The 13,432-nt window shown below is 42.3% G+C and overlaps 1 protein-coding gene and 1 pseudogene across 2 annotated transcripts; both read right to left on the reverse strand.

The window, feature by feature from the left end:
• Positions 1-1,080: 1,080 nt before the first annotated feature.
• On the reverse strand, positions 1,081-1,977 carry LOC311056588 (ADP/ATP translocase 2-like; the record flags this gene model as incomplete). The annotated part of the gene is made up of 1 exon (XM_084073313.1): positions 1,081-1,977. The coding sequence occupies one exon, from the start codon at positions 1,975-1,977 to the stop codon at positions 1,081-1,083; it is 897 nt and encodes a 298-aa protein (XP_083929439.1).
• A 7,280-nt stretch (positions 1,978-9,257) lies between these two features.
• LOC311057344 (E3 ubiquitin-protein ligase TRIM35-like) lies at positions 9,258-12,497 on the reverse strand (annotated as a pseudogene). The gene is made up of 2 exons: positions 11,649-12,497; positions 9,258-10,674 (listed from the first exon to the last, which is right to left on the reverse strand). The product of its transcript is annotated as an E3 ubiquitin-protein ligase TRIM35-like (transcript).
• Between the last annotated feature and the right edge of the window lie 935 nt (positions 12,498-13,432).

The raw sequence follows: 13,432 nt of genomic DNA on the forward strand, positions 1-13,432 counted from the left end.
GGTTGGAGTTTTATGAACCTGCCTACATTTGTCTTTGAGGATGTGCCTCTGTTTCTGATCTCAGACCTGTTTCCAGGGCACTTGTCATTCTACAGCGTAGAATAACAAGCGTCCTCCGTGCTAATCAAGATCAGCAAGGTTTATTTCTATAGGCTTGATTGTCGCTTTGAAATAACTGACCTTCAACAGGAGAAAAAAAAAGAAAGAAAAAAGATGACTGACTTCTTAGCTTAAACCATTAAGACCGGGGACGCATCTGCGTCTCATTTTAAGATTTCTTTGGGCTATTCAAAAATAGCAGATCTTCAAGCTCATAGCGCGGCACCGAGTGCCGCGCTACGAGCTTGTAGATCTGCTATTTTTGAAACATCCCGAAAAAATATTTTCCAGATTTTTTTCAAAAAACTGTTGAGATTTAGATTTTCTTTAAGAATCGCCTCAGGTCTTTTAAAGAATCAGTCTGTCTTCCACTTCCAGCTCAAACCACGCAGGCCTCTTCTTGGTTCTCACTCGTCTTTCCTCGTGATCGTTCCCCTTAGCCATGGATATTTGGCCACTCCTGGTCACACTGTGTCTCAATGGCATCTTGACTAACAGCTTTCACCAATATTTCAAAAGCTCAAAGCTCAGGAGAAATAAGTTGAATATGTTAGAATAAATGTATTAAAGTAACCATACAAACCTACTGAATGATAAAAGGGAGGTATGTCCTTTTAACAGGAATAACATTGGTGCAGGTGGCCAGGTCAGTCCCTAGGTCTTCAAGTCTATTCATATGCCTTTTTGTGATTTCATGCTTTTCTTTATGTGATTGAATGCAAATGTTACCTTTGCCTTCATTTCCACCTATTGGTGGCCTAGATACTATGCACTCCCGGCCAGAAGGCCAGGTTGGATGTTAAGTCATCGTTATACTGTCTTTTATATAATCTAATATAATATTCTTTTTTAGTTTTAGTCTCTAATGTTACTACTTCTCTGAACTTTCTGTACCCCATCTTTACTGTGGTGCGGCGATGACCGTCTGTCTGTCAATCATTAAAGTTATGTCACCCTTAGGCAAATGTTGACATGGATGTTTTAAAGGACTTTCTTCATCTCATCGTATAACACCAGGACGAATGCACCACCCATGCCTCGGAAAACATTGGACAAGGCTCCCTTGAAGAAAGCGTTGGCACCCTCGTCACGTGCAATCTTTCGCCAGCAGTCAATGGTCCCAGTGTACATAATGTCAGCTCCTTTGCGCCCAGACTGCATCATCATGCGCCTACGGACAGTATCGAAGGGGTAGGACACCAGGCCGGCAACGGCGGTCACAGACTGGGCGATTGCCCAGCTGACCAAGATGTGTGTGTTCTTGCCATCCGGAAGCATACCCTTGGCTGTGTCATACATACCAAAGTAGGCGGCCCTGTAGATGATGATGCCCTGCACGGAGACACCGAAGCCCTGGTACAGGCCTTTAGGACCGTCAGACTTGGAGATCTTCACCAGGCAGTCTACCAGGCCGTTGAACTCTCTCCCGGCGCCGGCCTTGCCAACGTCGGCGGCCAGACGGGTTCTGGCAAAGTCAAGTGGGTAGACAAAGCACAGGGACGTGGCTCCAGCCGCACCACCGGAGGCCAGGTTGCCGGCGAAATATCTCCAGAACTGGGTCTTCTTGTCTACCCCATCGAGGAAGACCTTCTTGTAATTGTCCTTGAAGGCAAAGTTGAGAGCCTGGGTGGGGAAGTATCTGATGACGTTGGCGAGGTTCCCTCTCCAGAAGGAGAGGAAGCCCTGCTCCTTGGGGATACGAACCAAGCAATCTATGATACCCTTGTACTGCTTATCTGCTGCGATCTGCTTGCTGACATGCTGGACCTGGAGGAGGAGCTTCACTCTCTCGATGGGGGCGACAGCGGTCTTAGAGATGGCAGCCGAGACACCACCAGCCAAGAAGTCCTTGGCGAATGACACAAACGTTTCATTCATGGTTGTAAATATGTTTCCGAGACGTTCTTATATTCTATATAAGTGAATATAGATATTACGACCAGCTACAGGTACTGCAGACAGCATGGATGCACACAGACAAGAGAAAGACAAGAGTGGGAGCACGCCTTTAAACCTAGCTTCCTCATATCTCGTCGTCTGGGTCGTCTGCGTGATGTCAAATATGACATCTAATCATGCAGTCTTGCCCAGAACTCTGTATCTGCCTGCCTGCCTGTCTGTCCGTGTCGCTTTATGCCCATATATGGATATCCCTGATGTCATCATACATGACATCAGCCGGTGATGCCATCATAGTACCGATGTCATAGAATGGCCTCCAAGTACTACTGCAATGGGTACAACAGGTACTTTGACAATGGGTATTGCATAACCGGAGAGGCATGATATTATGCACATTCTGACAGGCATCGTTCCCGATGGGCATTGCCCTAGTAGGAGCTCAGATCAAAGTATACAGTAACATAATGTCATATGTAAAAGCTGTGATCAAATTATACAATAACACAGCATCATAGAAGCTTACATCAAAGTATGACAAGATTAAATAGTGCTTACAGCCTCTACCACTCTCTATTCCCCTCTCCTCAGTGCCTTGATGCCTGAGTTGATGCAGCTGTGAGTCCCACCTGAGACTGATCTGAAAAACGAGCTCCAGACTATTTCCACACACACTGCCTGGCTGTGTCTGTTTCTGGTTTATAGTTTGTGTGCCAGGGTTTTTCAGTTGGTTGTTTGTATGTCTGAGCAGTGTCTCAGTTGTAGTTGAGTTTGTGTATGTGTCTGAATATGATATGTTTTATATTATCACCTTTTCAGGCTTTTCTTTAGCCTGAAAAGGTAGAGAGACAGGAAACGGGGAGAGAGAGTCAACCGGGCACTAGGACTCGCTGTCAGGCATCAGAGCCTATGTGGTACTTACCTTAACCACTCCGCTATCGGCGCACCCTAATATTGTATGTTAAGTGTGTTTAGTAAAGTCTACGTCAAGTTAAATCTGTTTCTCCTGAGTTTGAAGCCCTGACAGCTTGCATGTCATTGTTGACGTGTAATACTGTCATTGCTTTACATAAATCTTTGAGGATAGAACATATGAATGTATATATTTGACAATACAGATGTTATGTATGCATCCATTTGAGATGTATAGACTATCATAACCATTTTCCCCAAAGGGAACTTCAGTTATAGTTGAAATTCTGTAAACAGATTTATTGATGTAGATTAATGGGGGAAATTAACAGCAAAACAGTTTAGGCCCTTTGTGGGTGCAGTAAGGGCTAACTAAGTATGCAGAGGGGCCAACAGTTTGCCAATGAGCAAATTGTCAGGGGCCCTGTGTGGCCCCTGAGAGCCCTGTGTGGCCTAGGCCCCCCCACTGGGGGCCTTTAGGCCAGCCCTAAGTGGACCTGTACAGAGGACGGAGGCTGTTTGAGAGAATTCCGTATGATCATGTATGTATCATGGTCAGTATCTTGACAGTATCATGGTCAGTATCATGTCATTATCATGGTCAGTATCATGACAGTATCATGCTCAGTATCATGCCAGTATCATGGTCAGTATCATGGTCAGTATAATGTCATTATCATGGTCAGTATCATGGTCATTATCATGGTCAGTATCATGACAGTAATAGTATCATGGTCAGTATCACGTCAGTGTCATGGACATTGGACAATATCACATCAGTGTCATGGTCAGTTTCATGTCAGTAAATACATTTTTTGTCACCACCGCGATCTGACTCCTCTGGTGCGATATCCTTAGATCAACAACATTTATAAAAATGAATGGGTTTCACTCAGAGTGGCAAGAGTGAGTTTCCTCTTTTATTGTTTCTTACATGTCGAATGAACAAACGTTTGGGCTATCCAGCCTTCGTCGTCAACTTCGTGTCAGTATCATGGACAGTATCATGTCAGTATCATGGTCAATATGTATCATTGACTTATTTTCTCCAAATGACTTGTAGTAACTGAAAATAATGAGAAATGTTCTCAAAATAATGACTTAGAAATAATAATTACCGACTTATTTAAAATAATGAGATATTCCACTTCTTGCCATTCTCGTCAACTCATTTTGAATTAACTATGAATTAGACCCATAAAACACCCACTTCTATTCCTACAGGAAGCAATGACCAACGCTACACTGGGCCTGTACACTAACGTTTACAAATTAACCTGTTTTAGTATTTTATTATGGTGTAATCATTGTATTATCAATGAATGACATTTTATCACACTTGAAGTTCTCTACAGGGTTCATAATCTACCTCGCACCTTGTAGCTTCATGAAACTTATATAACATTTATCACACTGACTGATTTTAAAACAAAATCCTTCTTTTGATTTGCAATTTCACAATTTCAGTACTGGATCTCATGTGTTCTTTTGTTGACAGAATAATTATATCTGAAGTTAAAAGATACATTATATAGTAGACTAGGTCAGTTTTCCAAAAATCTTAACCCCGAAGGCAAATCGTGTTAATTTATGGCACACATGTTTTCTAGGGGTATTAAGGTGTGCTGAATCCAAATCTGCTGTGTGCCAAGCTCAAAAATGGCCGCTAAGCCCTCAAAATGGACCATTTAAAGATGGCGGCCACCACTATGCTGAAACATAAAAAACACTATATGTTTGATTAAACAAGGTAGAAAATAGACTGAAATGTCCTCTTTTATGTTTACATATATGGGGAATACAATGCAATATTCTGATTTAAGATAAATTGTGAAGAAACCACTTTTATATAATTTATATTTTGAAAATTGGCCTCTTTGGTAATGAATAATCTTTTTTGGGGGGGGGGGGGTTGGTAATGAATAATTGCTTTAAGATGTATAATTGCCTTCATTTGTGTTTCTGACTTGTATTTGCTCAGTGTTCTGGCAGGTTTCTTGCAATTGCACGCTTCAATGCACTCCATGCGTACTTTCCTGCAGCCGCAGCGTTGGCTGAGACATCCCTTTGTGCAACTGCATGACGTGATCTCCCTGCATGCTTTTGGCATAGGTGGCAGAGAAAGCAGCCGTGGCACCAACTGACCATTCAGGTGCATCCATCCCATTTCGGTCACTGGAGGAAGACCAGGATGTGGCAAGTGAGCTTGGTTACAAGAGGTTGATAGTGGGAACGCATGATGTGAAACTGCTGCATCTGAGATTGGTGGCAGAGTCTCTTGTGCACGACCTATACAAAACAACTTGACTCTTGCTTCATTGCATGTATCAACTTCAGGCACACCGTATATCTTACAGATGGATTTCTCTGTTGACCTCGCTATGTCTACTGTGAGAGGGCCTTTTCCAAGCCCAATGAGACCTGTGTGATGTTGCTGGAACACCTGCCAGGCTGTTTTCTTACTGTGGCCACTGAACTATGACATGCTGTCACAGCCAGTGACAGCATGGAAGGCAAGTCGTGTGTCAACAAGATCAGCAGAAAGCAACATGCAAAGTTCATGTACTGGAAGATTCTTCGGCGCCTTCGATGTCCCAGCTTTCATGTAGAGAAGCTTACATTGCATTCTGACATAGTGTGCCAGAAGTAGAAGAAGCACATCTGTATCACGTGCTGACACAACTAGTGTTTCCATTTGAGCATGGATGCAATGCCAAATCAGTCGTGTGTCAGCTTCCTCATGGTCAGCACTTAGAGAAGAGACTTCAAGATCTGGATCCGATGACAAATCCTTTGGCAAACCCCCCTGATACAACTTAGATTATTAGGGCTGTGTTTAATCATATGGTTTGAAAGCAATTATTTTCCTCAAGTGCCATGAAGCTAGACCAGTCTGGTGGAAAAGGAACTGACTTGTTCTCTATTTTACAACGTATTGGTCGTTTCCTCTTGATACCTGTCAAAGACTACATTACATTACAGTCATTTAGCAGACGCTTTTATCCAAAGCGACTTACAATAAGTGCATTCAACATAGGTAGGGAACGAAACTACTAATCACCAGAGGTCTTAAGTGCATTTCCTGTAAAAACAAGCAACCAAGAGTATACCTAGCGCTAAGGTAAAAGTGCAATATATCAGCTATCTACTTTCATAAACACATGAGATAAAATAGCCAAATCAAATGAGCACGAGCTAATAGATCCAATCCAACAATACAACAAGAGTTCCTACAACTAGTTAGCAACAAGTAGGCCAGGCAAAGAGGAAGGGTAGTGTTTCCTGAAGAGGTGGGTTTTCAGCCTGCGGCGAAAGATGGGCAGTGACTCTGCTGTCCTGACATCAGTGGGAAGTTCATTCCACCACTGTGGGGCCAGAACAGTGACCATGTGAAAATCAAAAGAGTTAGGAGAGAATTGTGACAGTGAGACAGGGGAGTATTGCCATTTTCTGGAAATTAGCAGACCAGCACCACCACATTTCCGCACGGCTCTGGGAGTGTGAGAGAAAGAATACACATCTGACAGAGCCGCGGGCGTAGCAGTGTTTTCTGGTGGGATCCAAGTCTCGGTCAGAGCAAGGAAGTTGAGGGAAAGCAAGGATGCGTAGGCTGTGATGAAAGCAGCTTTGCCTTCTACCACATCCGAATGGCAATTCCAAAGCCCGCCTGTTACCACTTGCGCGAGGTGAGTTGAAAGAGTAGGATATATGAGGTTAGTAGTGTCACGACATCTGGGTGTAACCCAGTGTTTTTGTGCCCACCAGGAAGAGGAGAGGACAGGAATAGGAAGAAAACACATTGTAGATCACTAAACCTAAGTCACTAACAATGATGCCGCTTAAGAGAAGGAGCAGGCAATGTCGAAGGTCGTTCATTGACAAAGTCGCGCTTTGACAAAGTCGCGCTTTGACAAAGTCGCCTGCTGCCTTTGTTCGTCTGCTGCCTTTGTTTGGCTGGCCGCTTGAAAGCTACCGCTTTCAGAGCAAGTATTGAAGGCCACTTCAACTGATTGCTAATCGCCTGCCGGGAGTATAGGCCCCTCCCCTACTTATCGAAGGCTATTGATCAGGTTCAAGTGAAACTCCCTTTAATGGGCCTGTCAGCTGAGACCTATACAATAGGCTTTGAAGTTAGCACAATAACAAACTATTTTTTGGCTAAACCAACTCTACAATACAACTATACAACTATACAACACTGACACTTTGGAGCTAAGTACAGCTACTTAAAGCAACCTGCTATTATAAGAAAATATACTCTAACTGTCTAGGTGGCTCATGCAGAATACAGGGTTCCTCCAGAAGTGGAATAACACATCAATCCTCTGGCAGTTTTCTCCCATTCTAAACACAGCTCCAGCAAACATGTTGGCATATTCACCAAATGTTCCAGGTTGCTTTCCTAGTACCATCACGAGTGCTTGGCCATCAATGAGCAGGCAGCTGGAATCATCAAGTGTATCTTTTGCAGGGGTTTGAACTTGTTCTGTCAGTATGTTTACTAGTCTAGCACAGATTTGTTTGTGGAATGGAGACTACCATTAGTTGTGGCCAAAGATAGTGGGATGGTCATGAGTTCATGCGTAAGGATGTTTTCAAGGTTTACCTGGCGCCCTGCTCTGTAAGCTGTAATGAGCCTTTGTAGAATGTTCCTATCCACTTTGACAGTCTTTTGCTTGCCCTTAGAAAGTTGCACAACTTCATATAAAGAGGAAAATGTCTTGGCCTTATTCTTTCGAATAGGTGGTTTCAGAGCCAGGTGCTGGTCACTATCTGGAGTCTCACACAGACGTTTCTGGACAAAGACTTTCATTTGGACTTGTCCAAGTTCTTCTGCATTAAGCAGAGATTCCTGAATCTCAGATGTGACTACATCCTTGTTGATTATATTTTTCAATGTGTCGCCACCATCTTGAAACACACCATGCTGTTTCAATGACAACTGTTCTGCCTTCATCAGAGTCATCTTTTTCTTTTCTTTTTGCACTCATTGTGTGTGTACTCATCATCTTCATTGCCTGATGTCATTCCTAGCAAAGCTGTTGTCTGATAAACTATGTGTGTCCTCAGATTATATGACAATGTCCATCTACTCAGTGCAGACCCTATTCTTCTACATTTATTGGTGAATAATATTCACCAATAAATGGCAATTTTCACAATATATATATGAGTTTTAAGCAGTTTACTCACACTTGATTTCAAATCAAAATATTTCATTGGATTCCTCATAAATGAAACAAAACCAAACAAAAAAGACAATCAATCAAGTTTCTACCTTGTTTAGTCAAACAGATGCTTTGTAATATATTCCAGCATAGTGGCAGCCGCCATCTTTAAATGGTCCATTGTGAGGGCTTAGCGGCCATTTTTGAGCTTGCCACACAGCAAATTTGGATTCAGCACACCTTAATACCCCTAAAAAACATGTGTGCCATAAATTAACATGATTTGCCTTCAGCACTTGAAATAAGCACATTTTCTGAAATCCTGCCTAGTCTATACTACAGTACAAGACAAGTCCTCAACATTAACACAATACAACATATTATTGTTATCACAATAATTGTTGACATTATTTTAGTTTAATTTATTATAATAACAATACTAATGATAATAATAATGATTATTATTATGATTAGTAAATATAATAATGCATAACAACATGCAAATAAGATCATTATCTTCACATGCTAATAAACTCACAGATTAGAATATTGCTTAAGGATAGATATTGTTATATTGTCCAATTTAACTGTCCTATAGACCACAACATTATGGATTAAAAATGTAGTGGCATTACCTTTTAAGAACCAGAGATCTTGTCATCATTACATTACAGTCATTTAGCTTTTACGCTATTATCCAAAGCGACTTACAATAAGTGCATTCAACATAGGTAGGGAACGAAACTACTAATCACCAGAAGCGCATTCTCTTCTAAAACAAGCAACCAAGAGTATACCTAGCGCTAAAGTAAAAGTGCAATACATCAGCTACCATCAGCTAATTTCATAAACAGATGAGACAAAATAGGAAAATCAAATGAGCAAGAGCTAAAACAAATGAGTGTATCGAAACAAGATCCAATAAAGCAATAAAACAAGAGTTGGTACAACTAGTTAACAAGTACAGTAGGCGAAGAGGAAGGGTAGTGTTTCCTGAAGAGGTGGGTTTTCAGCCTGCGGCGAAAGATGGGCAGTGACTCTGCTGTCCTGACATCAGTGGGGAGTTCATTCCACCACTGTAGGGCCAGAACAGAAAAAAGTCGTGACCATGTAGATCGGCCAGAAGGACCCTTGAGTGACGAGGCAATCAGTCGCCCCGAGGTGGCCAACCGAATCATCATCCTCATTCTCGTCTTCCTCCTACTCTTCATCATCATTTTGATTTTCGAGTTACCTTGAGCTTCCCAGGTAAAATCTTCAGAGGGAGAGTATCAACACCAGTGTGAATGTATGGAAAGAGTCTCTCAGTGAAAGTGTGTGTGAAGGTGTGTATGTGTGTGTTGGTATCAGGATCAGAGAATGACAGCTTTCCTTTGTTCCATTCCAGCTTGACTCTGATCTTCTGGGGGTTCTGTGTCACTGAGAGAGCAGTGACTGACCCTTCTGAGGTCAGTGCTGTGTATTTACCGTTATGTAGTGTTATTCTCCAGTATGGTCCCCCTCCACCACCCCTCCTCTGAAAAGACTCTGCTAACACACCCAGTCTCCAGTGCATATTCTCTCCAACCTCAACATCCCAGCTATGAGTTCCTGAGTTAAAGCCCTCAGAACCCATAACAATGTTATAGTGGTCAAACCTCTCTGGGTTGTCAGGAAGCTGCTGTCTTTCTCCACGCCTCACACTGGTCAGATCATCAGAAAAGATGTACCATGTACTGGCAGTGTTGGGGTCCAGAATGACAGGTGTGTAGGAGACAATGTCCTTCATCTTGTCCCAGACTCTGTAGGTCAGGTTGCCCAGGTGTTTGGCCACATCTATCAGTGCTCCTGAGCCCAGCTGTGGGTCCTGCAGTGTTAACTGGACTCTTTCCACTGTGTGCAATGAGATGTGTTCAGATCTCAGCTCCTCCTCCAAGTCCCAGATTGAGAGTGAAAGGGTTGTTATCTCTCTGTTCAGACCCTCAATCTTCTCCTTCATCATCTGTGTCTTCTCCTCCTCTTCCTCTCTCAGTGCAGCAATGCTGGCCTCCTCTTCCTCTTGTAGAAACTGACGAAACTTCTTAAACTGCACCTCAATCTGCCTCTCTGTGTGCCGGGCCTGGATCGTAATGTGTTCCCCTGTTTGGTCACAGTTTGTTTTAAATTTATTAAATACCTCCAGTTTCTCCAGTAAGAGCTTCAGCGATTGTTGGACTTCCTCCTTGTGATTCCGTATAGCTTCCTCAATGGGTTTGAATCTGTGGTTGTTGTGTTTCTCTGAATGCAGACACACAACACACACTGGCTGCTGATGCTCCAGACAGAACAGTTTGAGTTTCTCAGCATGCAGACTGCAGAGAACCTCAGACCCTGTTGAAGCTTTCTGTGCTCTCTCCTGTGTGAAGGACTCACACAGGTTCTTCAGAGCCAGGTTACAGAGGGAGGAATCCATCGAGGATATTTGCTTACAAACTGGACATTCATTAACTTCCTTATCTGTCCACCATTACTGCAGGCAGGCTCTACAGAAGCTGTGACTGCATTTCAGAATAATGGGATCTTTAAAGATGTCACAGCACACAGGGCAGGTGAGGTTCTCCTGAGATGCCTGGTAAGTCATTTTGTTAGTGACACCATTGTGTCACTACCGAAACGGAAAAAAAATTACTAAGTCCAGAGCTCGATGAATGTTAGGGACCAAAAGAAAAGTCACTACCAATCAACTTTAAATTGCCTGAAACGTACTCCTAACAGGTTTTTGGGGGAACAATTTTTTTTTCGTTTCGGTAGTGTCACTACCGAAACGGAAAAAAATTCACTAAGTCCAGAGCTCGATGAATGTTAGGGACCAAAAAAAAAGTCACTACCAATCAACTTTAAATTGCCTGAAACGTACTCCTAACAGGTTTCAATTTTTTTTTCGTTTCGGTAGTGTCACTACCGAAACGGAAAAAAATGTACTAAGTCCAGAGCTCGATGAATGTTAGGGACCAAAAAAAAAGTCACTACCAATCAACTTTAAATTGCCTGAAACGTACTCCTAACAGGTTTCAATTTTTTTTTCGTTTCGGTAGTGTCACTACCGAAACGGAAAAAAATGTACTAAGTCCAGAGCTCGATGAATGTTAGGGACCAAAAAAAAAGTCACTACCAATCAACTTTAAATTGCCTGAAACGTACTCCTAACAGGTTACAATTTTTTTTTCGTTTCGGTAGTGTCACTACCGAAACGGAAAAAAATGTACTAAGTCCAGAGCTCGATGAATGTTAGGGACCAAAAAAAAAGTCACTACCAATCAACTTTAAATTGCCTGAAACGTACTCCTAACAGGTTTCAATTTTTTTTTCGTTTCGGTAGTGTCACTACCGAAACGAAAAAAATGTACTAAGTCCAGAGCTCGATGAATGTTAGGGACCAAAAAAAAAGTCACTACCAATCAACTTTAAATTGCCTGAAACGTACTCCTAACAGGTTTCAATTTTTTTTTCGTTTCGGTAGTGTCACTACCGAAACGGAAAAAAATTTACTAAGTCCAGAGCTCGATGAATGTTAGGGACCAAAAAAAAAGTCACTACCAATCAACTTGTGTAGGAGACAATGTCCTTCATCTTGTCCCAGACTCTGTAGGTCAGGTTGCCCAGGTGTTTGGCCACATCTATCAGTGCTCCTGAGCCCAGCTGTGGGTCCTGCAGTGTTAACTGGACTCTTTCCACTGTGTGCAATGAGATGTGTTCAGATCTCAGCTCCTCCTCCAAGTCCCAGATTGAGAGTGAAAGGGTTGTTATCTCTCTGTTCAGACCCTCAATCTTCTCCTTCATCATCTGTGTCTTCTCCTCCTCTTCCTCTCTCAGTGCAGCAATGCTGGCCTCCTCTTCCTCTTGTAGAAACTGACGAAACTTCTTAAACTGCACCTCAATCTGTCTCTCTGTGTGCCGGGCCTGGATCGTAATGTGTTCCCCTGTTTGGTCACAGTTTGTTTTAAATTTATTAAATACCTCCAGTTTCTCCAGTAAGAGCTTCAGCGATTGTTGGACTTCCTCCTTGTGATTCCGTATAGCTTCCTCAATGGGTTTGAATCTGTGGTTGTTGTGTTTCTCTGAATGCACACACACAACACACACTGGCTGCTGATGCTCCAGACAGAACAGTTTGAGTTTCTCAGCATGCAGACTGCAGAGAACCTCAGACCCTGTTGAAGCTTTCTGTGCTCTCTCCTGTGTGAAGGACTCACACAGGTTCTTCAGAGCCAGGTTACAGAGGGAGGAATCCATCGAGGATATTTGCTTACAAACTGGACATTCATTAACTTCCTTATCTGTCCACCATTACTGCAGGCAGGCTCTACAGAAGCTGTGACTGCATTTCAGAATAATGGGATCTTTAAAGATGTCACAGCACACAGGGCAGGTGAGGTTCTCCTGAGATGCCTGGTAAGTCATTTTGTTAGTGACACCATTGTGTCACTACCGAAACGGAAAAAAAATTACTAAGTCCAGAGCTCGATGAATGTTAGGGACCAAAAGAAAAGTCACTACCAATCAACTTTAAATTGCCTGAAACGTACTCCTAACAGGTTTTTGGGGGAACAATTTTTTTTTCGTTTCGGTAGTGTCACTACCGAAACGGAAAAAAATTCACTAAGTCCAGAGCTCGATGAATGTTAGGGACCAAAAAAAAAGTCACTACCAATCAACTTTAAATTGCCTGAAACGTACTCCTAACAGGTTTCAATTTTTTTTTCGTTTCGGTAGTGTCACTACCGAAACGGAAAAAAATTCACTAAGTCCAGAGCTCGATGAATGTTAGGGACCAAAAAAAAAGTCACTACCAATCAACTTTAAATTGCCTGAAACGTACTCCTAACAGGTTTCAATTTTTTTTTCGTTTCGGTAGTGTCACTACCGAAACGGAAAAAAATGTACTAAGTCCAGAGCTCGATGAATGTTAGGGACCAAAAAAAAAGTCACTACCAATCAACTTTAAATTGCCTGAAACGTACTCCTAACAGGTTTCAATTTTTTTTTCGTTTCGGTAGTGTCACTACCGAAACGGAAAAAAATGTACTAAGTCCAGAGCTCGATGAATGTTAGGGACCAAAAAAAAAGTCACTACCAATCAACTTTAAATTGCCTGAAACGTACTCCTAACAGGTTACAATTTTTTTTTCGTTTCGGTAGTGTCACTACCGAAACGGAAAAAAATGTACTAAGTCCAGAGCTCGATGAATGTTAGGGACCAAAAAAAAAGTCACTACCAATCAACTTTAAATTGCCTGAAACGTACTCCTAACAGGTTTCAATTTTTTTTTCGTTTCGGTAGTGTCACTACCGAAACGAAAAAAATGTACTAAGTCCAGAGCTCGATGAATGTTAGG

Source organism: Gymnoscopelus microlampas (assembly GCF_963454915.1).
Source record: "Gymnoscopelus microlampas genome assembly, chromosome: 12".
Taxonomy (NCBI): domain Eukaryota; kingdom Metazoa; phylum Chordata; class Actinopteri; order Myctophiformes; family Myctophidae; genus Gymnoscopelus; species Gymnoscopelus microlampas.